Source organism: Ctenopharyngodon idella, chromosome 13 (assembly GCF_019924925.1).
Source record: "Ctenopharyngodon idella isolate HZGC_01 chromosome 13, HZGC01, whole genome shotgun sequence".
Classification (NCBI taxonomy): Eukaryota; Metazoa; Chordata; class Actinopteri; order Cypriniformes; family Xenocyprididae; genus Ctenopharyngodon; species Ctenopharyngodon idella.
Window position 1 is genome coordinate 16,699,246 of NC_067232.1, and position 24,882 is coordinate 16,724,127.

At 36.1% G+C, this 24,882-nt stretch overlaps 2 protein-coding genes across 5 annotated transcripts in view; both read right to left on the minus strand.

Moving 5' to 3' along the window:
• Positions 1-46: 46 nt before the first annotated feature.
• On the minus strand, positions 47-12,274 carry cdkl1 (cyclin-dependent kinase-like 1 (CDC2-related kinase)). 2 transcript variants are annotated; one of them, XM_051917289.1, is made up of 10 exons: positions 12,068-12,274; positions 11,222-11,457; positions 8,735-8,856; positions 8,246-8,318; positions 4,461-4,551; positions 4,179-4,379; positions 4,008-4,090; positions 3,863-3,919; positions 3,627-3,782; positions 47-950 (listed from the first exon to the last, which is right to left on the minus strand). In XM_051917289.1, exons 2-10 carry the CDS (start codon positions 11,387-11,389, stop codon positions 849-851), a joined length of 1,053 nt encoding a protein of 350 aa, XP_051773249.1. In that variant the 5' UTR covers positions 11,390-11,457; positions 12,068-12,274; the 3' UTR covers positions 47-848. The 2 variants fall into 2 exon arrangements, with proteins under 2 accessions (XP_051773249.1, XP_051773250.1); XM_051917290.1 differs by having other exon boundaries at positions 11,222-11,391; positions 12,068-12,273.
• A 908-nt stretch (positions 12,275-13,182) lies between these two features.
• The window catches only part of map4k5 (mitogen-activated protein kinase kinase kinase kinase 5), a 31,888-nt gene continuing 20,188 nt past the window's right edge, over positions 13,183-24,882 (minus strand). Inside the window, exons 16-33 of one of the 3 annotated variants that reach the window (XM_051917265.1) lie at positions 24,696-24,763; positions 24,032-24,076; positions 23,783-23,825; positions 23,461-23,677; positions 22,481-22,566; positions 22,338-22,379; positions 22,105-22,189; positions 20,852-20,931; positions 20,696-20,756; positions 20,147-20,264; positions 19,291-19,349; positions 19,097-19,200; positions 18,789-18,966; positions 18,557-18,625; positions 18,348-18,440; positions 18,166-18,236; positions 16,914-16,969; positions 13,183-14,091 (exon numbers count right to left, since the gene is read on the minus strand). In XM_051917265.1, coding sequence (XP_051773225.1) covers positions 14,004-14,091; positions 16,914-16,969; positions 18,166-18,236; positions 18,348-18,440; positions 18,557-18,625; positions 18,789-18,966; positions 19,097-19,200; positions 19,291-19,349; positions 20,147-20,264; positions 20,696-20,756; positions 20,852-20,931; positions 22,105-22,189; positions 22,338-22,379; positions 22,481-22,566; positions 23,461-23,677; positions 23,783-23,825; positions 24,032-24,076; positions 24,696-24,763 — 1,563 coding nt within the window. In that variant the 3' untranslated portion in view covers positions 13,183-14,003. The remainder of the gene's footprint in view (positions 14,092-16,913; positions 16,970-18,165; positions 18,237-18,347; positions 18,441-18,556; positions 18,626-18,788; positions 18,967-19,096; positions 19,201-19,290; positions 19,350-20,146; positions 20,265-20,695; positions 20,757-20,851; positions 20,932-22,104; positions 22,190-22,337; positions 22,380-22,480; positions 22,567-23,460; positions 23,678-23,782; positions 23,826-24,031; positions 24,077-24,695; positions 24,764-24,882) is intronic. The other 2 variants (XM_051917266.1, XM_051917267.1) reach the window with 2 other exon arrangements.

The window sequence follows — 24,882 nt, forward strand, 5'->3', positions numbered from 1 at the left end:
CACATTTCTTGCTTCGTTTCTTATGAAGAAGCTATAGAAACAAATATATGTTGCAGAAAGATCTTTAATGATTTAGTCTGAAAACAAACAAAAACTATTTCATTTTACATCTAATCATTTCAACACCAAAAATCATGTCTCTCGAATTTGGCATTTGGTGCGAGACAGTGGCTCAATTATTAGCACCAGTCGTAAAGGCAACAAAAAAGATCATTATGTCCACAATGGGCTAATAAATGTTGTCAAACAAAGCACAGGGTTATGTCCAGGAACACACAGAAAGCACCACAGATTTCTCTACAATTCAAACAAGTTCGACACATCCCCAAACCCTTGTGTGTTCATTTATTAAATATTTTGGCTAATTTGCTTTCAGCAAACTCACAATTCCATTTTACGATTTTTAAAATCCATTCTGCAGAATTCCAAAGTCTTTCTCCACAGAAAAGTCTGCAGATTCTGTTTTGAGCCTCTGGTTACGTTTCTAGAAATGATTTTAGTCATATTTACACACTTCAAACATACATGAAGCATCATTAGAGTTTATAATTAAGAAAAATATCTGGATCTAAAAAAAAAAAGTCCCACAGAGCAAACTCTTCTACAGCACTGCACGGTGTCAGTTTCTAATCAAACTATCAAGCACAGCACAACATCCAATTTTAATGCTATTATTATTGCTGTTGTCATTTTACATATTACAGAAATGCCTCTGTGAGTCTTTGATTTGGCAGTGTGACATCATTGTTCTACAGGCAGAGCAGAGCCCTTTGTCTATCTCTCTCACATTCACACACCAGCTGGGAGGTGGACGCTCAGTTCTCGGGTTCCTGATGAGTCGGCGTCCATCATATGTTGGGCAGATGACAGTTGAATTTGCGCAGGTTGTTGTAGTATCTTCTGTTCTCCACGGCTGGGAAGACAGTGCTGCTGGCCAACTGAGGCAGATACTACACAGACAGAGAACGGGGATTTAAAATGTTAAAATAAATGAGGGATTTCTGAGAGTGGGGATGGGCAGTATGACCAAAATGTTTTATTAAGTAATTTTAAATGAATGGTTTATTTCATAATATACAGGTGCTGGTCATATAATTAGAATATCATCAAAAAGTTCATTTTTTTATTATAAATTATTTTTAAAAATGAAACTTTCATATATTCTAGATTCCCTACATGTAAAGTAAAACATTTCAAAAGTTTTTTTTTTAAATTTTGATGATTAGAGCGTACAGCTCATGAAAGTCCAAAATCCAGTATTTCAAAATATTAGAATATTTCCTAAAATCAATCAAAAAATGGATTTGCAAAACAGAAAAGTTAAAGTTCTTTAAAGTATGTTCTTTTGTGCACTCAATACTTGATCAGCAGGACATATTACAGCAAATGACTTGCTCCTAGCACAAATTACTGCATCAGTGAAGTGTGGCATGGTAGTGATCAGCCTGTGGCACTGCTGAGGCACTATTGAGCCTTCAGATCATCTGTATATTGTTGGATCGACTGTTTCTCATCTTTCTCTTGAAAATATCCCATAGATTCAGGTCAGGCATATTGGCTGGCCAATAAAGCACAGTAATATCATGATCAGCAAACCACTTGGAAGTGGTTTTTGCACTGTGGGCAGGTGCTAAAGTCCTGCTGGAAAAGGAAATCAGCATCTCCATAAAGCTTGTCAGCAGATGGAAGCATAAAGTGCTTCAAAATCTCCTGGAAGATGGCTGCATTGACTTTGCACTTGATAAAACACAATGGACCAACACCAGCAGACGTCACGCCCCCCCCAAATCATTACTGACCAGAAACTTCACACTAGACTTCAAGCAGCTTGGATTCTGTGCCTCTCCAGTCTTCCTTCAGACTCTGGGACCATGATTTCAACATGAAATGCAAAATTTACTTTTATCTGAAAAGAGGACTTTCGACCACTGTTCACTGTCCAGTTCTTTTTCTCCTTAGCCCAGGTAAGATGCTTCTGACGTTGTCTCTGGTTCAGAAGTGGCTTGGTAGTCCTTTTCCTGAAGATGTCTGAGTGTGGTGACTCTTGATGCGCTGACTCCGGCTTCATTCTACTCATTGTGAAGCTCTCCCATGTGTTTGAATCGGCTTTACTTGACAGTATTCTCAAGCTTGCGGTCATCCCTGTTGCTTGTGCACCTTTGCCTACCCAATTTCTTCCTTCCAGTCAACTTTGCATTTAATATGCTTTGATACATCACTCTGTAAACAGCCACCCCATTCAGTAATGACCTTCTGTGACTTACTCTCTTTGTGGAGGGTGTCAATGATTGTCTCCTGGACCATTGCCAAGTCAGCAGTCTTCCCCATTAGTGTGGTTTCAAAAAACAAAAGATACCCGGATTTTATACTGTAGGGATGGTCATTTAATGAAACTCAAATGTAAATATTCTAATATTTTGAGATACTGGATTTTGGACTTTCATTAGCTGTACGCTCTAATCAACAAATTTACAAAAAAAAACTTTTGAAATGTTTTACTTTACATGTAGGGAATCTAGAATATATGAAAGTTTCATTTTTTAAAATAATTTACAATAAATAAATGAACTTTTTCACGATATTCTAATTATATGACCAGCACCTGTAGTTATGTTTGGGTGAAAATAAACAATATTCCCAAAAATAGATTTCAAAAGTTTGGGCTTTGAGAGATTTTTTAAATGTTTTTGAAAGAAGTCTTTTATGTTCACTAAAGCTGCATTTTTTTGATCAAAAATACAGTACAAACAGTAATATTGTTAAATATAATTACAATTTAAAATAAGTTTTTATTTTTTTATATTATAAATGTAATTTATTCTTGTGATTGTAAAGCTGAATTTTCAGCATCATCACTCCAGTCTTCAGTGTCACATGATCCTTCAGAAATCATTCTAATATGCTGATTTGTTGTTCAAGAAACATTTATTATTATTATCAGTGTTACCAGTTGTTGCTGGTAAGTTGTGCTGCTCAATATTTTTGTGAACCCATGATACATTTTTAAGGATTCTTTGATGAATGGAATAATGGGCCTAAAATTAACACTCGTCAAGCGCCAAATGCGAGTAAAAATCGATGTTGGCGAGTATATGAAACTGTGTCAGTCGCCAGATGGCTGGTAACATTTTTATGAATTCTAACAATGTAATGTTATGAGAACATGAACGTGAACAAACGTGAACGACGCTCTGTACAGTTGACTATGGGTTCAAATGTACTATAAGTAGTATCTAAATATATTTTTTAAATACAGAGATAGTATATTAAAAGCACATTTTAGTTCATATTTCATAGTGTCTCAAAATAGCACAGTTGAGTACACTTTGATGTTCTTAAGATTATCTTAAGAAGTACTAAAGAAGAATTTTTAGTATATTAAGTACAAAATTAGTGCACGAAAACAGAGCACTTTAAGTACATTATTGAAATGTACTTTTTTTTTTCACCTGGGCTGTTTATAAATGTATTTACTGTCATTTTTTCAAAAAAAAGCTTCTTTAAAAAATCTTACTGACCCCAAATATTAAATACATATAAATTCCACAGCTTGAACTACCATTGCACACTATAAAGGGTCATACAACCCAGCCCTAGGTGTGAGTGTTGTAGTAATGTCAACAGACCCCAGGAGGCAGGTGTTTGCGTGGCTGGCGTGTGCGTCTCTTTCGGTCCAGTTCACGTGTCACACTCTCGCTCTCCTCTCGCAGACTGTCAAAGTATGGCTGTTCTAGTAACTGCTCACAGGACAACCTTTCAGCCGGATCCATCCGCAGACAACCCTGAGACAGACAAAGAGGTGTTGGTACTGGTTCTGAGTGCGCAGTTGATTCTGTATGAATGGTGTGTGTGTTTAACTGACCTTCATGAGGCTCAGTGCCTGGTATGAGAGGTTTGGATACCTCAGTTCAAGAGGCTCCTGTTCATAAGACACATGTAGAGTGTGTTTACTTTCTAGACCTCTAGAACTGAACTTATGCAGAATGAAAAGGTAATGATCATCTCACCATCTCCTGTGGTTCTGGGACACAAACTCCGCTAAAGAACTGGTTAGTGCTGAACACCTGCTGGTGTCGAGGAATCAACTCGCCTATGAACACAACAACACGCAAATAAACTGTATTCATGATCTATTCACACATAATATAAACAGCTGGAGATACATGTGTGTCTCTTACCCAGAGTTTTCCTAATCAGATACAGCTGGTCTACATCAGATTTGCCCGGCCATAAGGGGGCGCCAGAGAGCAGCTCTGCAAACACACACCCTACTGCCCAGACGTCCACTGGCGGGCCGTACTGCGTGTCTCCCACTAACAGTTCTGGAGCTCTGTACCACCGTGTCGCTACATAATCCGTGTAATAATCACATGGACCCGCTGGAAAAAGAGCAAGCCATTAGAAACGCTGAAGGTGCAGAGTGTGTGGTTTAAGTGTATGGACTGTATGTGTGCACGCACTGAGGATCCTGGCAAAGCCAAAGTCGCAGAGCTTGATGACCTGATGTTTGGTGATGAGAATATTTTCAGGCTTCACGTCTCTGTGAATACACTAAAAACACACATTTTCAAGTCAATCTGAGTCCCTTAAAACAGTGGCTTTCAACTCTGGTCTTGGGGACCCACTGCTTTGCTTTGCACACCTTATCTGACACACTCATTTCAGTTTGTGGAGCTCTTTTCTAACGAGCTGATGATCTTAAACAGGTGTGTTAAATATAGAAGACACACAAAATGTGCAGAGCGGTGGGTCCCCAGGACCGGAGTTGAGAACCACTGCCTTAAAACATCTGATCTAAAAATAGTATTAAGACGCTTTCTAATATTAAACTGACTGATAGCTGGTCAATTCTGGAGTGGCTGGATCTGGAAGCTTGTTCCCGCAACTGAATAAAGAATAAAAAAATAAAAAAGGTAATTGCGACTTTTTATCTCACAATTCTGACTTTTTTCTCGCAATTGCGAGTTTACATCTTGCAATTCTGACTTTTTTTTTTCTCAGAATTGTGATATAAAGTCGCAACTGCGAGTTATAGTCAGAATTGTGTGATTTAAAGTCGCAATTGCGAGTTATAGTCAGAATTGTGATATAAAGTCGCAATTGAGTGTTATAAAGTCAGAATTGTGTGATTTAAAGTCGCAATTGTGAGTTATAGTCAGAATTGTGATATAAAGTCGCAATTGAGTGTTATAAAGTCAGAATTGTGTGATTTAAAGTCGCAATTGAGTGTTATAAAGTCAGAATTGTGTGATTTAAAGTCGCAATTGAGTGTTATAAAGTCAGAATTGTGTGATTTAAAGTCGCAATTGCGAGTTATAGTCAGAATTGCGATATAAAGTCGCAATTGAGTGTTATAAAGTCAGAATTGTGTGATTTAAAGTCGCAATTGCGAGTTATGGTCAGAATTGCGATATAAAGTCGCAATTGAGTGTTATAAAGTCAGAATTGTGTGATTTAAAGTCGCAATTGCGAGTTATGGTCAGAATTGCGATATAAAGTCGCAATTGAGTGTTATAAAGTCAGAATTGTGTGATTTAAAGTCGCAATTGCGAGTTATGAAGTCAGAATCGCATGATTTAAAGTCGCAATTGCGAGTTATAAAGTCAGATTTGTGTGATTTTAAGTCACAATTGCGAGTTATGAAGTCAGAATTGTGTGATTTAAAGTCACAATTGCGAGTTATAGTCAGAATTGCGATATAAAGTCACAATTGAGTGTTATAAAGTCAGAATTGTGTGATATAAAGTCACAATTGAGTGTTATAAAGTCAGAATTGTGTGATTTAAAGTCGCAATTGCGAGTTATAAAGTCAGAATTGCGTGATATAAAGTCGCAATTGCGAGTTATAGTCAGAATTGTGATATAAAGTCGCAATTGCGAGTTAGTCAGAATTGTGTGATTTAAAGTCGCAATTGCGAGTTATAAAGTCAGAATTGTGTGATTTAAAGTTGCAATTGAGAGTTACAGTCAGAATTGTGATATAAAGTCGCAATTGAGTGTTATAAAGTCAGAATTGTGTGATTTAAAGTCACAATTGCGAGTTATGAAGTCAGAATCGCGTGATTTAAAGTCGCAATTGCGAGTTATAGTCAGAATTGCGATATAAAGTCGCAATTGAGTGTTATAAAGTCAGAATTGTGTGATTTAAAGTTGCAATTGCGAGTTATAAAGTCAGAATTGTGTGATTTAAAGTCGCAATTGCGAGTTATGAAGTCAGAATCGTGTGATATAAAGTCGCAATTGAGTGTTATAAAGTCAGAATTGTGTGATTTAAAGTCGCAATTGCGAGTTATGAAGTCAGAATCGCGTGATTTAAAGTCGCAATTGCGAGTTATAGTCAGAATTGTGATATAAAGTCGCAATTGCGAGTTATAGTCAGAATTGTGATTTAAAGTCGCACTTGCCAGTTATAAAGTCAGAATTGTGTGATTTAAAGTCGCAATTGCGAGTTATAGTCAGAATTGTGATTTAAAGTCGCACTTGCCAGTTATAAAGTCAGAATCGCGTGATTTAAAGTCGCAATTGCGAGTTATGAAGTCAGAATCATGTGATTTAAAGTCGCAATTGCGAGTTATAGTCAGAATTGTGATATAAAGTCGCAATTGAGTGTTATAAAGTCAGAATAGTGTGATTTAAAGTCGCAATTGCGAGTTATAGTCAGAATTGTGATATAAAGTCGCAATTGAGTGTTATAAAGTCAGAATTGTGTGATTTAAAGTCGCAACTGCGAGTTATAGTCAGAATTGTGATATAAAGTCGCAATTGAGTGTTATAAAGTCAGAATTGTGTGATTTAAAGTCGCAATTGCGAGTTATAGTCAGAATTGTGATGTAAAGTTGCAATTGAGTGTTATAAAGTCAGAATTGTGTGATTTACAGTCGCAATTGCGAGTTATAGTCAGAATTGTGATATAAAGTCGCAATTGAGTGTTATAAAGACAGAATTGTGTGATTTAAAGTCGCAATTGCGAGTTATAGTCAGAATTGTGATTTAAAGTCGCAATTGCGAGTTATAGTCAGAATTGTGATGTAAAGTCGCAATTGCGAGTTATAAAGTCAGAATCGCGTGATTTAAAGTCGCAATTGAGTGTTATAAAGTCAGAATTGCGTGATTTAAAGTTGCGAGTTATAAACTTTTTTTCTCAGAATTGCGAGTTTATATCTCACAATTTTGACTTTTTCTCAGAATTGTGTTTATATTCTGCAATTCTGACTTTATAACATAGAAAAAAATCAGAATTTTGAGATAAAAAGTCGCAATTCCCTATTTTATTTTTTATTTAGTGGCAGAAACAAGCTTCCATATGATCCTGCTTCTTCTGGTAGTTAATTTTATTATGCTGTGTTCATGCCATGTGATAATTACTGTAAATAAAGTTCTGTATGCTTTTGAATCGCTCTTGCGGTATTTGATGTCATACACCGATCGCCGCTTCAAGTCAAACACACCTTAAATCTGCAGTGGTCAGGTGGTACAGCAGCCATGTGATGCAAGCCGCAGCTTCCAGAAAATGATGAGTTTACACATTGTAATTACAAGTTCTACAAGCACGTTATGGGAAAAATCGTTATGGGAATTACGAAATGGTGTGAACGCACCTTTATTACATCATCACTATTATCATCATACTTGACTGTTCATGAAATAAATAAACAGGTCAAGGCATATGATGTTATGGATCTAATAAAACAAGTGGCAGATATAATTCCAGTGTTGCTGCATCCAAATTTTGGAAATTAGGTATTACATTTATTTTTAGATTTGTAATTGCATTTTAAAATAAATAAATAAATAAATAAATAAATAAAAAGCATTTATTTCTAGACTTGTAATTTCATATTTAAATAAAATTTATTTTCATTAATATTAAAATATATATATTAATATTAAAAAAATATTAATTTTTAATGAATAAAAATTTTAATAATTTGTAAATGTCAGATAACATATTGGCTTAAAATATGAATTTTATTTTAAAAAATGTTTTTTAACATATACAAAATTTGAATACTTAATATAAAGTAAATATTTTTCCAGATAATATTGTAATAACTTGCATTAATACAGTTAAAAACCAAAAAGCCAATTATTTAACTTTAGAAACTTTAGAAAATATGACTTTTCTTACACAGTATAAATGCAACTACCTTTATATTTTATGTGCCTTTTTAAATGAACTCTGAGAAAATAATACTGCTGACAAGATAAGAGTGGGAAAGAGCAGCTACAACTTTATAATTCTTACGTTTTGTTTGTGGCAGAAGTTCACAGCCTGAAGTGTTTGCCAGATGATGCTTTTAACCATGTGCTCTGGAACACTGAGTGAACACACACACACAAACACAAAAGCGTCACAATGCAGTTACAGGAACACAAACCTCATTTTCTACTTTAACTATTCTTATTCGCCCCTTCTGTCTATCTCAACCCTGCTACTGAACTCCACACTAACACTATAGGTTCAGTGTGTATGTGCATGTATAAGTGATCTTTTGTGTGAGATTTGTTGATTCTTGACTTGTAAATCAAAAGGACGACACAGAAAGAGTTAAATGTTGTTAAATGTTTAACAGCGTCTTAGTCAAGTGCACCACAGAGGGCAAATGCATCCTGCTGTAAACATTCCACCAAAGACATGCTAGGCGTCATAGCAACAAAAACAATATGTCTGTTAGTGTGAGAAACACAGAGCTGTTTTATAGGTGTGTCTGCATGTGTGTGTGTGTGTTCTCACCCTCGGGGGTATCTGTCCAGCTCATTTAGGACAGTGTGGTCGCAGTACTCAAACACCAGGTGCAGTTTTCTCTTTCTTCTGAACACCTCTATCAGATTCACCAGGTTTGGATGTTTTAGTTGCTATACACAAAATGTAATGAACAAGTTAGGATTTATATGTGTGGAAATATATATATATATATTTATAAGTCTAGGACTGCTAGTGAAAATGCTTCTTATCTAATTAACATCTTAGTATTTGGTTTGCCCATCTTGCTTTAAAATGAATGCCACTTCAGCAAAATTTGAGATGAGCATCTTGTGCTTCAATGGAAGGAAGAACATATATGAAAGTCTGTACAGAGGCACCAATGTCACAAATCTACTTATTTTTATTTTTATAGTAACCAAATAGCGCAGAATCTTAAATATTTCATATATATTTTATATTATCAAAAGTCCTAAAACTAACAGGTTTAAATGATAAAACTTCCATATTTTCAATGCTGCCTGAGATATTTGGACCCCACTTTATGTGTACATTTGATTAAAGGGATAGTTCACCCAAAAATGAAAATGATCAATAACAACACTGAAATGGTGTGTGTTTGTCATTGTGTGTGTTTTAATGAAACACATCTAATAAGACATGAAGCCGGTTGTCTTTTTTAACGTGTAAACACACACTTAAAGGGTTAGTTCACCCAAAAATGAAAATTATCCCATGATTTACTCATGCTCAAGGCATCCTAGGTGTATATGACTATCTTCTTTCAGACAAACACAGTTGGAGATATCCTGGCTCTTCCAAGCTTTGTAATGGTAGTGAATGGGGGCCCCGATTTTGAAGCCCAAAAAAGTTCAACCATCATAAAAATAATCCATACGGCTCCAGGGGGTTAATAAAAGCCTTCTGAAGCGAAGTGATGGGTTTTGTGAGAAAACTATCTATATTTAAAACTTTATTAACTATTAACTGTACGCATCGATTTGCGGCGAAAAAGTAACCTCTGACCCGACGCATGATGTAATGACGAACGCGGAAGCGCAGAGGATGGAGCAAAACAAAACTCTGGTCACAAATTAGAAGTCTAAAACAAGAAATTTTAAAGAGAAATGTCAGAGGATTTCGATATAAGAGAAGAGGACCTTGTTCCACAGCCCTATTTGTTGAAATCGCGAGAGGCGTCTAAGCTTATGATACTCCTACATCCTACGTCATACATCGTGTCAGAGGTCACTCTTGTGGCGCAAGTCGACAGTATCTGCCGGAAGCTAGTTATTTTAGTTTATAAAGTTTTAAATATGGATATTTTTCTTACAAAAACCATCGCTTTGCTTCAGAAGGCTTTTATTAACCTCCTGGAGCTGTATGGATTATTTTTATGATGGATGGATGAATTTTTTGAGCTTCAAAATCTCGCCCCCCATTCACTACCATTATAACGCTTGGAAGAGCCAGGATATTTTTAAATATATCTCCAATTGTGTTCGTCTGAAAGAAGATAGTCATATACACCTAGGATGGCTTGAGGGTGAGTAAATCATGGGATAATTTTCATTTTTGGGAGAACTATCCCTTTAAGTGTGTTTACACGTTAAAAAAGACAAGCAGCTTCACGTCTTATTAGATGCGTTTCATTAAAACACACAATGACAAACACACACCATTTCAGTGTTGTTATTGTTAACTAAACCAAAAACCATTAAAAAAATCATGTTTGGTAATTGAAATAAAGCTGAAATAAAATATAAATATTACAAGAAAAACCTTGGCAACTAACTGAAATAAATGAGTTTAACTACTACAATTACTAAAACTGAAATAAAAATAGAGCTAAATAAATATTAAAAAAAATGACAAAAGCACATAAATGACTAAAAAATAAAATTAAAACTGAAAATATGAAAATAAAAGTTTTAGGTCAACCCCAGATAAAAGATATTTAAACAAGACCACACATTTTCAAATAAATGGATCAAAATCTGTGGTACAGTATAACTGCCTGCTATCATGACTGACCAAATAATAATAAAAAAAAAAGGGAGGGGAAGGGAACAACAACAAGAATATTCATCCATCCATCCCTTCATGCATAACAGAGTGAAATTAATTGGTAAGCCAGTGTTGGCTGACATGTCAGATCTTCAAAGGGCCACAGCTTTGCTCTCAGCTCAAAGGAAAGAGTTTGCAAACCACACAAGAGCTCCAGACACTGCTTATTAAAACACCATACTGACTAATAAGACAAAAATACTACTAATACTATTCTTCAAGTCTACATATGATGACATTAACAAAAGTATCAAAAACAATCTTAAACCAGCCTTAACAGCTTTGCTGGTCTTACTGTCTGTTGGCTGGTTTTAAAGGGGTTCTGGGCATTTTATAACTGGCCACCAGCTTGCCCAGGCTGGGGAACCATCTTAAACCAGCTAAGACCAGCAAACCACTTAGGCTGGTTTAAGATGGGATTATTCCAGCAGGGTGAGACTGAGCATTTACCTTCAGCATGCGGATTTCTCTGAGCGCTATTTTCTTAATGATGGGATCATCCTCAGATTCTACAAACTTCTTGATGGCGACGATCTGTCCGGTGTCTTTATTCCTGCATTTGAACACGACGCCGTACGAGCCTTCACCAATCTTACTGATCTTCTCATACTTCTCCATCTCTGTGACACCAGCAGAACACACTTATGATACTGTCTCACCTTGATGTCGACCTAAATGTAAAAAATCTGGAGCCAAATATGAGGCTCGTAAATGACACATACAGGGATGTTGATAAAAATGCAATTACATTTCTAAGGTGTCCCTGTTACAGTGAAATTACACATATAAATACTACTATAGTAAGTACATGTAACATGTGTAACAAGGACATTTTAAAATAAAGTGTTACCAAAAATACTTAGCCTACTATATATTGTTCTGGGCCCTTGCCTTTTTAAAAATAACACTTAGAAATTGTTGTGGCCCCCTAGAATGCAGGAAGAGGCACCAAACTTACAGTAAGCCCTTACATTATTTTTTTTTAAGGCTAATATCAGCTGGTCACTGAATTTTATTTCTGAAATAATTCTTTGAAAGTTTATAAGACAATATGTATTTTAAGTAACTAAAGTCTTACTGAAGTTACTGTTATGTAACACGGTTAAGATCAGTTCTAGTGAAGTCTACTGCTCTAGTGTACTAAACTGCGTCCTGTTTATAATGTTCAACCTTAGTATCAAGAAGAATTAAACTGCGTCCTGTTTATAATGTTCAACCTTAGTATCAAGAAGAATTATATATAAAAACTACAATACATCTTATATTATCTAAGAGAGATAGAGAGAGAGAGCTTACCTTCCAATGTCTCATCCAAATATCTGCTTTATGATTAAAAAATGAAAGCGTACACAAATCACAACTTTCTGAGATCGAAATGTGTCCGGAGATGTTTGTGTTGAGTGAATCTGACGACAGATGCAGCCGTGTGTCCGCGTACAACGAGAATGTGTTTGAGTTCGCATGGAGAAGAAAACACGCTATTTACAAGCGGCCGGTCGCCGTAGAAACCGAGTCAAAACTCCGCCTCCACTCTGCGCGCGCTTCAGTCTGCACAGCAACACGACGAAAGCTCGAAACAATCCTCAAGAGCTGACCTCAGATCAGTCATTTACGAGCCGACTGTGGGACTGTAAATCCCCTCATCAGATGACAAATCAAATTCAACGCAGTTTTTTTTTTTAAGTTCTACATACTCACCAGTGCGAGCGAGCGTGAGATGACAGTCCACGCGCATAAAAGTTTCTGTTAATCACTCGGTCTCGCACACATATATCCGCAAGAGAATGCTTTTTGTTATCAAGTAAGGTGTAAGAACAACAAACAACTCCCTTAGTTGATTACAAACCACACTACAAACTTGTAAAAAAAAAAAAAAAAAAAAAAAGCACTTGTGAGTATATCAGTGTAGGCCTACTTGAACTAATTAGGACTACAGCCCTTCCGATTACAAACAATACTTGGCCCATGTATTAAAATGATAGTTCACCCAAAAATGAAAATTCTGTCATCATTTACTCACCCTCAGGTTGTTCCAAACCTGTATAAATTTCTTTGTTCTGTTGAACACAAAGGAAGATATTTTGAAGAATGTGGGTAACTGAACAGTTCTGGGGCACCATTGACTTCCATAGTATTTTTTTTTTCCTATATGGAAGTCAATGGTGCCCCAAAGCGGCCTGGTTACAAACTTTCTCCAATATATCTTCCTTTGTGTTCAGCAGAACAAAGAAATTTATACAGATTTGGAACAACTTGAGGGTGAGTAAACGATGACAGAATTTTCATTTTTGGGTGAACTATCCCTTTAAGTCTTTTTCCTAGTGAGAATGTCCAAACATGATGGTTTTAAGAGGGTTTTGTGTGGACATTTATCCGAAATGACTCACAAATAATCAAAAAACATTCCAAAGTGTTAACAACTGCCTTTTTATTACAAAAGCCGCATACATAAAACTAAAGCAACGGAAACACTTGAGATATCACAGTAACCTCACATCTCCCATGTTTTGTCATTTTTAAATATAAAAAGATCATGTACAAAAGTGCTTACATGGTGCAAGTATTACTTTAAAAAGAGATAACTGATATTTTAAAATATTACTCAGCTGGAGAAAATAAAAGCTACAAAAAAAAAAAACGAGAAAATGTCCTGCAGCAGAAAAATATTCACTCAGTAACATGAGGGCGAGATGCTTCACTCACATGACTCAGCTGAATAAATAACACTCACTCACTCTCCCAAAACTCTCCCCAATAGCTGGCATGAAAACCTGACATTTTAAATCAACATGAACACAAAACCTCCAAAGTAAGTTACTTTTAATAAAACCATTCCCTTATATGGCACTTTTTGCGCAGCGATGCATTTTGCTCAATGTTCTAATCTTTGCAGCTTTAACGTTGGTTTAATGTTTTTTAAATGTTTAGAATGATTACAAATTTAATAGGGTTAAAAAATGAGTACTATTGCTTGCAGTTCTGGCAATTGCTTGCTTGATTTGTAAAAATCTGTCTGGCTGTTGTAGAACTGCATGATATTTGATTTTGAATGCCTGAAGTGTCGAGAAGTCCGGGGGTTTCTGGCGGTGGGTGGGTGTATGGCATAAGGCTGCAGTGAGATTTAGCACTTAAACACAGTCTGCTCATCAGCTCAGCTGTGGTTGTCCAGCATCTGTGCCGTTCCTGCAAAGGCTCCAGGTGCAGCGTGCCTGAATGGCTGAAGGAGGTGGAGCTAATAGCTGTTCTCGTGTCCAGCCAGGATGTAGAGGTTACTGAGAGCGGTAGGGTTATCCGTAGGCCGGCTCTCCAAAACAACAACCCTAAAATGCACAGAAGCCCACAAATATTAACACAAATACACTTATCAGAATCAACACGTATCATATACAGGAGATGGGTGTAAAAGGGTGGAAGAAAGCCATGATTATGCAAATGTAGAGGGGTTGCGTGAGGATGGAGCAAGCGTGAGGCTGGTCGTGTCCTCAGCAGCAGTCGACAGATGAAATTACAGCACACAGACACCAGCCTGGCACTGCCAGTGTAAATAAAATATGGAGATCTCAGAGGGAGAGTGAACGAGAGAGAGACAGCATGTGCTAAAGAGGGTCTTGGGGTGGTACAGGGCCATTGTTTATGTAGTGTCAATAGCTACGTTTCCATACACCTATTTTTATGCACATTTTGGGATATCGCATAAAAAAAAACTGCTGGATGGAAACGGCAAGATGCGCATAAATTCTAAAAATGCACATAAAAAACGTATATGCTCATTTGAGTCGGATACATTTTTTTTTTATCCTATAAGAAAACATGGGCATGAACTATGATGGAAGCACATTTACCGAATAAATCCCTCAATGCGCATCAAAAAAAAAAAAAAAATCACATGACTGCGCGATGGGGCGTTATAACTGGGCCAGTGGGCCGATCGTTTTGCACAGCTTCTGAAATGCTGTTTTGGTCATTCTGAAATGCCTAAGCAAAGTCTGTCATCAAAGTGGCTCGGTATAATTGCCTTCTAGAACTGTCTTACATGACTGCATTCCCAAAAAGCAGGCATCTGCCTCCAAAAGCAAGATAGCACATTTATTGTGTTTCGGGTGCACGCTCTGAGGTGCAAGTAATTTATTACATACAAAAATTATTATATACAGTGGCTTCTATTTTTCTTAGTGATATTTAGTGCCAGTTTAGCGATTTTGCTCTCTTCGACTCGTTGATTAAAACACACGTGACAGACAAGCACTGAATATACATCAAAAAGTGGCTTCAGAAGTCAATATAATGCTTGTTTTATTTCCATACCATGTTCAGTTCAAGTGTTTTATTAATGCAAGAAGTGCCTGCTCTTGTTTTATTTTTTTGCTGAGGCAACTCACCTGTAGATTTTTTATTGCAATTTTAATTAATCACAACTCTTAACGCATTACAAGGTTCAACAAAATAAGGATGGCCTGGACTGCCCTTTCTTACATTTGTTGATGTTGCACATTTTGTTTTTTGCCTTACAAACTAAAACAAAATAATGTTGTGTATTTTTTAAGGGAAAAAAACTGCAAAAAATATATAAATTACTGCTGAAAAGTTTTGGGTCACAAAAATATTAAGTGCACACTTTTTTTTCGACATTTACAATAATAATAAGAAATCAAAGGAATAAATTACATTTTTAAATACATTAAAACAGAAAACAGTATTTTAAATTTTATTTCACAATATTACTTTATTTTTGATTTTAAAAAATGCAGCCCTGGTGAGAGTAAGAGACATTAAAAAAAATGAGTAAAAATTGGAGTAATAATGAACAACAGTTTTAAAAATTTATTTTTCACTATTATTTACAACAGGATCTGCATTTTCATGGATTTAAATAAAAGATTTTTGTTGAGACAATAAAAACAACTGTGAACAAAACGACTCCTTTCCTGGTAAAAAATTAACTTATATGGGGTAATTAAATGTGACAAATCATATATAGTTGCATGAAAAAGTATGGGAACCACTTGCAGAATATGTGAAAATGTGAATAATTTTAACAAAATAAGAGGGATCATACAAAATGCATGTTATTTTTTATTTAGTACTGTCCTGAGTAAGATATTTTACTTAAAAGATGTTTACATATAGTCCACAAGACTTTATTAAAATAACCCTGTTCAAAAGTTTATGAACCCTTGATTCCTAATACTGTGTGAGGTTACCTGGATGATCTACGACTGTTTTTATGTTTTGTGATGGTTGTTCATGAGTCCCTTGTTTGTCCTGAGCAGTTAAACTGAGCTCTGTTCTTCAGAAAAATCCTCCAGGTCCTGCAGATTCTTCAGTTTTCAAGGATTTTTTGCATATTTGAACGCTTTACAGCAGTGACTGAGATCCGTCTTTTCACACTGAGGACAACTGAGGGACTCAAACACAACTATTAAAAAAGGTTCAAACCACACACAGTATTAAGAATCAAGGGTTCCCAAACTTTTGAACGGGGTTATTTTAATAAATCAGCTATTTTTTAGTCTTGTGGACTATATGTAAAAATCTTTTATGTAAAATGTCTTACTCAGGACAGTACTAAACAAAAAAAATAACACGCATTTTATATGATCTCTCTTATTTTGTTAAAATTATTCACATTTTCACAGATTCTGCAAGTGGTTCCCATACCTTTTCATGCAAATATATATAATATATATATATATATATATATATATATATATATATATATATATATATATATATATATATATATTTCTTTTGTGGAACAAGTAAAAATGTTGACAAGAAACTACTGGCTCAACTGGGACAGCAGAAAAAAGCCTCCTCATTGAGCCTGGGTGTTAAATTGACAGACCTAATTTAACCCCGTACGTCACACAAAGCTCAGGTCCCCCCACAATAAACCTGACCCAGGGCTTCCCTCACTATAGAAACAAACCCAGTCGGGACACCATGTTCTCCCTGTTGACTTTTTTCCTCCACATGTCTCTATTTCTGTCCGCTGCATGTGCGGAAGAAAAAAGACTACATGCAGAGTTTCTGGGAAGATGTGAGAGCAGAGAGTAATGTTTCCAAGAAACAAAGAAATAGAAGGAAAAAGGTGGTGATGTAAGGCAAGAGAGAGACAGAAATGATTTGATCCGGTTCTAACCTGTCTGATCCCAGGAGTTTGAACACTCTGCTCGGGTCCGAAATCTCCTGTGTCACCTGCAGACGAGTGGAAATATTCTTCAATAAACAACTGTACACCTGCTGTCCCAACAACAGTCAGTTTAAACTGAATTGTGAAGCTCTTTCTGTTTTATGTTGACTGCATTTTAGTGTTATGATGAGGAGGCAGCAATGTCAGATAAGCAATGCTACAAGTGATTTGTTTTTCGTGCATATTTGTGTGTACTATTTTGCATGCTTGACTTTAATAGCATTATATAAGTCACTTCGGGATATAAGTTGTAGCACGTTTCAGGTGATAAAAAAAACAAACCAACCATGACTTATAGTCCAGAAAATACAGTACTCAGGCATCTAAATACTCCCATGCCAAAAACTTTAAACAATGGCTGAAAATATCACACACGTGTCATGTTCCCAAACTACAATGAGTGGCAAAGCAGGTGCACAACCTGGCACACTGTAAAGCTCACCCTACACGCACACAGACACACACATACACAATCATTTGAGGGGTGTAGGTGCTGAGCGCTTTTCATTGGAATCAGAGATGAGAAAAACAGCTGAATAATTTAATCCATTACTTTCTGGCCAGCTGGAGCTTTCTGATTGTACATGAATTTTACATCATCCATCACACCCTGTCATCTGTGTCTCTCTCTCACACACACACACACACACACACACACACACTATCATATGTCATAAAGACAGTGCTTCACCTCCAGAAGACCTTTGGTCTTTTATTGTTACATGCTACAGAGCCAAGAAACATGAAACTAAATCTCACACACGTAATACAAATACATATATGTGCACAGTTTTAAAGAGCTTGTGCTCAAACAGTAGAGCAAGCAACGTCAATATCATTGGTTTGAATGCATGAACAGATAAAATAAATACATACTAATAATGCAATGTAAGTTGCTTTGGATAAAAGCATCTACCAAATGCATATTTTATTATTTTTATTTATTTATTTATTTATTTTACAGGAGTTTTATTATATAAACTACCGTTCAAAAATTTGGGATATTTGAAATTTAAATTATGTTTGATCAATTTAATGCATCCTTGCAAGTCTATTTTTAACTAAAATCCCCAACCCTCAAATTTGTGAACAGTTGTGTAATTTCTTTCATTTGATTTGACAGTTCACTACAGCTTGCTGAAACCCATCAGTCTTGTATCAAGGTGTGTAAGCAACAGAGTGCTACTGTGTGTGTGATCACCTCATTTGATTTAAAGTTCTTCCCCTGCATCCCATGTTTCCAGAAGGCCAGAACACTGTCCTGAAGACACACTGACACAAACGCACACACATATATAAGATTACACACACCCATCAAACACATACAAAACATCAAATTAAGAGCATATCACAGCTGGGTAAGAGCAAAAGTGAATCTCTTACCTACGGAGTCGACGCAGAAATCAAAGCTCAGCTCAGAAGCCAGTTTCTTATTAGACTTCAGCTTTCCCTGCAAGTTCACTATTTTTACGTTCTCTAAACACACACAAGATCAGAGGCAAGACAACATTAGAGATCTTCAGTAGCTTCTGTATTTGTTACGTTTGTGCCAAAATTTTAAATCAATATGTGCTCAAAGTTATGTCACTCACTGTCCAGGCACACAAGTACGGTGTCTCTCTCTAACTGTGTCACATGGATTGCATCAACCTGGTTACCACCTACACCCAGATAAACACACACCAATGCTTTTGTTTACTAGGTCCATTTGACAGTTCTCAACAGCAAGGTATAGGAGCAGGGCAAAGTGTGTGTTTGTGTGTGTGTGTGTGTGTGTGTGTGTGTGTGTGTGTGTGTGTGTGTGTGTGTGTGTGTAAGCTATACCTGAGCTGATCTCAGTGAACCAGGACGAGCAGGAATTGAGGTTGATGGTCTGGAAGCGAACCACCTGTCCCGGCTCTGTGCCCTGACTGACCGCCACACACACCAGAGGATACTCCTGCTCAGGGACCACCAGCATCTCAAACACACGCAGTGGACTGGGCAACGGGAAATCAAAGTGCTGTGAGAGAGAGAGAGAGAGAGAGAGAGAGAGAGAGAGAGAGAGAGAGATTTAAAATCTTCTTAATATAATATGCCATCTTTTTTCTTTATTCAGTCTTGATTTAATTCAACTTTCCTTCATGTCTAACCTTTATAAGCATGAATCTCTGCATGGGTTCATACCACTGCAGCAAAACAATCCCTGACTGCAAAGCTCCGCAGAGATACTTGTGACCCGTGTACGGATTCCGCACTGACAGAGAGAGAAAAAGAGCAACTCAATCAAACTCAATCCGAGTGTGTGTGTTTGGGTGTGTACTAGAGGGCATGTTTAAAGTTTTACCGATGCAACACTTGTGGCATCCCTTGGTGTCGGGGATCTTGGTGGTGAGAGCAAATCTCCTGTGAAGCAGACACCAGTGTTGTTATTGTTAAATGTATTTTAAATCAATTTCAGTAATTTAAATAAAGCTGAAATAAAATATAATTAGAAGGAAAAAGTAGACATTAGACATATTGCCTTGGAAACTAAGTGAAATATGATAAATTCAAGTACTAAAATTGAAAACTGAAATGAAAATAAATTAAGCCAAGTACACTTAAAAAACAAAAACTAATTAAAAATATATTATCTTTATTTTAATCTATAATATAATATATAGCATAATAAAATATATAACAAGTTTATATATAAGGTTCCATTTGTTAACAGTAGTTAACTACAATAATTAGCATGAACTAATAATAAAAAAAAAATACTTCTAATGCATTTAGTAATCTTAGTTAATCTTAATTTCAATATTTACTAATACGTTATTAAAATCAAAAGTTGTATCTGTTAATATAATTTATTAGACCTGAGGTTAAATTAACTAGCAATGAACAGCTGTATTTTTAACATTAAGAAAGATTAACAAGTAGTGTAACAAATGTATTGCTCATTGTTAATGTATTAACTAACGTTAACTAACTACCGGACCTTATTATAAAGTGTTACCAATTATTTAATTTAATTAATTTATAAATTATTTTTAATCTAAATGATAAGGCAAATTTTTGACCCTCTTTTCACTTAAATATTTTAATACATAAAAAAAAACAAATTTTTGCTTCTTGGGTTTAAAACAAGTCAAAAACAAGTTTTATAACACTTTCTTTAGAAAAAGTGTGTGTGTGTGTGTGTGTGTGTGTGTGTGTACCTGGGCAGTATCCTGTCAGGGAATCTGTGGGTGTGGAACTGAGTGGCCAGTCCAGGTTTCCTGAGCTGTTCAAACAGCCCAATCAGATTATGGGAATATAACTGAAACGTCTTCCCTTTAAACGAGAGATAACACACATCATACGCGTACCATACACAGGGTATGACTACACACAGGATATGAAACAATTCATCATTTGTGCTGATGAGAACAGAAAAATAATGCCCCACAGAAATTAATAGTCATTACTCCCTGCACAAAGAAAAGCTGAGCTGTAGTTATGCAAGTTGAACCCAAATCAGAATCAGAGTAAGAACGAGGCTAGAAAGATGATGTGATATTAGCTGTGTGAGCGTGTGCCATAGAAGGTTTGACATTTTACCTTCTGATTATGGTGATTTAGGCATTAGAGGAGCCAGCAAGCAGTAAAACCAGCCGTGAACAGAGAGAGAGAGAGAGACAGAAAGACAGACAGGGATCATGTAGGTACTGCAGAGAATCTCAGTTACAGAAAGACAGAAGAGCTGCTCCCACATCACTCTCACTCACCTGATAATGACATCAGATTATTATTGATTATGTACAGCCACGTGCATCTCCTTGGAAACAACTGAAACACATCAACACAGCAGGTTATGAATTCATATACCTGATGGTCTATTTGGGGAAGAGGGTAAAGGTGAATCGCCAGAGTTTTGGCTGTACCTGCTCCATGGTGGCTTCATGTAATTCGTTCAGGTTCAGAGTGTAGATGCCGTCTTCAGTGCCAAATATCAGATACTGGTCTAAAAAACCCAACCAAACACAATTAGTAATGTTTACAGCCTGAAATTAAAGATTTTTTAATTTATCCATACTAGCTAGGGTTGTCAAAAGTACTGGTACTTCGATACCAAGTCGGTACTGAAATGTTAAAAATATGACGATACCAGCATTTCCCCCGAGCATTCTGAACGCTGTAGAGCGGATTCTGACTAAAACACCTCTGATTGGACATTGTGTTCACGTGCTCAACAGATATGTCTGTGATTGCCTACATTGATCAGCGCTTCACAAACATGTTGTAAATAGAAATCTTTCATGCTCTTCACCGAGCGCTTACACAGATACACACTGGAGCGTTTGAAAGCAGGCCTGATTTCAGACGCTCCTGCTCCCACTTTCAAAATGCTTTCAAAAGCACTCTTGTACGTTGATTAAATGCTGGTATCGTCACAATTTTAACATTTCAGTACCGACTTGGTACCGAAGTACCAGTACTTCTGACAACCCTAATAAAGCTAAAATTGGATAATAAATTGTACATCAGTATTCATAACTTTGGAGTCAGTAAGATTTTTTTTGTTTTGAAAGAAATGAATTCTTTAATTCAGTAAGGATGCATTAAATTGATCAAAAGTGACAGCTGTTTATTTGAACTTTAAAATAAATAAATAAATAAATAAATAAATAAATACATCACAGTTTCTACAAAAATATTAAGCATTTTTTTGAGCACCAAATCACATAATAAAAGGTTTTCTTGCGACACTGAAGACTGGAGTAAGGCTGCTGAAAATTCAGCTTTGCCATCACAGGAATAAATTACATAGAAAATAGTTATTTTAAATTGTAATATTATTTGAAAATATTATTGTTTTTATTGTATTTTTATAAATGCAGCCTTGGTGAGCATAAGAGACTTCTTTCAAAACGTTAAAAACCCTATCCTTTACACTTAATAAAAAAAAAAAAAAAAAACTTATTTTTAATTTAATAACACAGTAAAATTACATTTCGTAAAATTACATCTAAAACTACATTTTTACCAAATCTCAAAATCCAATCCATTCATTCAATCCATTTTCATACTGTATATTATAATATTATAAATTCACTTGTAGCATTTAAAACTGGTTTACTTGTACAAAATAGTATCAAATTTGGTATCGGCCATATATCGGTTATCAGGAGTTTACCTTTGGTATCTGGGTGAATCCATGAAGTGGCACAGTTAATTTTAAGAGGACAACCATCAAAAACCTTTGAGAAACAAGCTCCCATCTGCAGACACAGACAGGTAATATGTGAGATTATTATAGTTATGAAACACAGAATTCAAATAAAGGACTGAGCAAACAACTGTTGCATACTGATATGGGGAGATATTAGCATTTACTCAGCATAAGTTATGTGAGATGATGTCACTCACCAGGACTTTGGGAGTGGGCGGTAGGCCATTAATAGCAGGTTTCTATAAAAAGAAAGAGGGAAAAAATGAGTAGAGGAGCCACATTCTCTTCTTGCGTCACACTCCTCTCAACAGGACACATACCCACAAACACACACACTTACTGGGAAATCTTTTCTCTCTTTCCTCAGGGGACGACCTTGAGGCGATTTCGACACATCTCCATTTACACTTCCGTCTGAGTCTTCCTCTACAGAGAGTGAGAGAGAAATTTGAAAGGTTTAATCATTTATTATGTTGTTCTGATTGGTCAACTTCAGCTGTCAAATACTGTTGTATACTGAAACTGTGTAATTCATCAAGCAAACTGTCCTCCATACTGTCCTGGTTTAATGTCTCTCGTATCACTCCTAGGTCCTTTTGCTCTCACATAAAATTATCAAAACAATATTTCATGTCCATTTATATATTTGGTAAGTGGTTACATGATAAACAATGGATTCTGATCTCTCTGCTGATTTATTGTGCAATAATGAGCAAATTAATGTACACTACCGTTCAAAAGTTTGGTGCCAGTAAGATTTATTTTTTGTAATTGTATGCATTAAATTGATTTAAAAAAAAAAAAAAAGACAGTAAAGTAATTTATAATGTTACAAAAGACTTCTATGTCAAATAAATGCTGTGTATTTTTCTTTTGAACTTCTTATTAAAAAAAATGTATCACAGTTTCCACAAAAATATCAAGCAGCACAACTGTTTTTAAAATGAATAGTAAGAAATGTTTCTTGAGCACCAAATCATCATATTAGAATGACTTCTGAAGGATCATGTGACACTGACGACTGGAGTAATGATGCTGAAAATTTGCCAACTCAGGAATAAATTACATTTTAAAATATATTAAAACAGAAAACAGTTATTTTAAATTTTAAATTGTAATGATAACAATATTACTGTTTTTTATTTTTGATCAAATAATTGCAATAATCAAAAAAAAAAAAAAAAAATCAAAAAACACTTACTGACCCCAGACTTTTGTAGTATCGCTTACATATCAATATCCAATACACCAATATGAGAGTAGTACACAAACAGCAGCCGTGCGTAAACATGATCTGGAGAACAAGTGTATGTGTTTTACCATGGTCCACTGTGTGTGTGAGCAGTCCTGGGCTGCTGATGCTCACAGACAGGTAGTCTGAGTTGGTGTGTTCTGCTTTACTTCCTCTCTCAGGTGTGCTTTGTCTGCGAGTCACTGGTACCGGCCCGTTATCAGAGCCCGGGAACCTCCGCACTGTCTGACAGCCTTCGCTCAAAGCAAACTCATCGGATACACTGCTTGACCGAGCCTGAGAGGGCTGATGGGAAAGAGAATTGTAAAAACAAATGAGAATTTCAAAAACATGACAAAAAAAAAAAAAATAAATATATCCATGTACGCTTATAAACAAACTCATAGTTACCTTAGGAGGCAGAGGTGGAGGCACTCCCTGTTTAAGAGTTGAACTGAGAGTGGGAGATGAAACAGAGAGAGAATGACTTATTTGCTCTTTGTCTGTGATTAATGAAGATTAATTATTTGTATTTTTACAGCACATATTTTTCAATACTAGCTTAACAGAATATGGTGATTTATAACCCCAAGTGAGCAAGCCCAAGAAGAAAATAAACTCTTTAAGTCCATGTTTAATGTTTAAGAGTGCCACACTTACAGATCAACCTCCTCAAAAGCATCTTCCAATGGAGCCAAATGCCCTCTTCAGAGACCGACAGAGAGAGAGAGAGAGGGAGAGAAACAGACAGAAAGGGCTACTTAGTCCATAGTTGAAAGAAACTGAACTTCCGCTTGTTCCAGGAAGAAATGAATCTGCAATTTTTGTGTAGTATAATCAGGGCACAAAATTAACCTTTTGCCAGACCTGCCAATGGTGAATGGAAATTGAAAATTTGGATGCCAATGGAAAATGTATCACCCATTAAAAAATAAATAATTTTGTTTACATATAAATAAATGGTGTTCATTTTAAACCCTGCATAGAAGTTTCTATGGATCTGTTAAATAACAGTCAGCTACACAAACCAATTCTTTACCGTATAAACAACTCCTCCTCAACACTCTTCAGAAGACTCCTTCAGCAGAGGAGTGCACAAAGGGATAGAGGAAAGAAAAACGGGAAAAAGAAAGAAAACAACAGAACAGTCAAAGTAGAGGGAATGCAAGCAGAGCTCATGTGAGATTCTGCTGAAAGAAGGAAGTGCATAGAGACATGGCACAGACAGAACAGGGAAGTGACTGCTGGAGGCGTTTTCATGCAGACGGCAGTAGCAGGAATCAAATTGGCTCATAAAGTCATTCAGAGGACTTTTAATGGTTACCTGGAGGGGATGGGGCCCTCTGTAAACGGGCTCCAGGGGGAGGAGAAATCATTGTCTTTAGTGACATCCTGGAACAAAAGAAACAAAGAAATGTTTGATATAGAGACTCTCATTTAAAAACATGAGTCAGGTTTCATTGCACACCAGATCTGTGCAAATAATCAATTTACTCATGCAGATTTCTGCA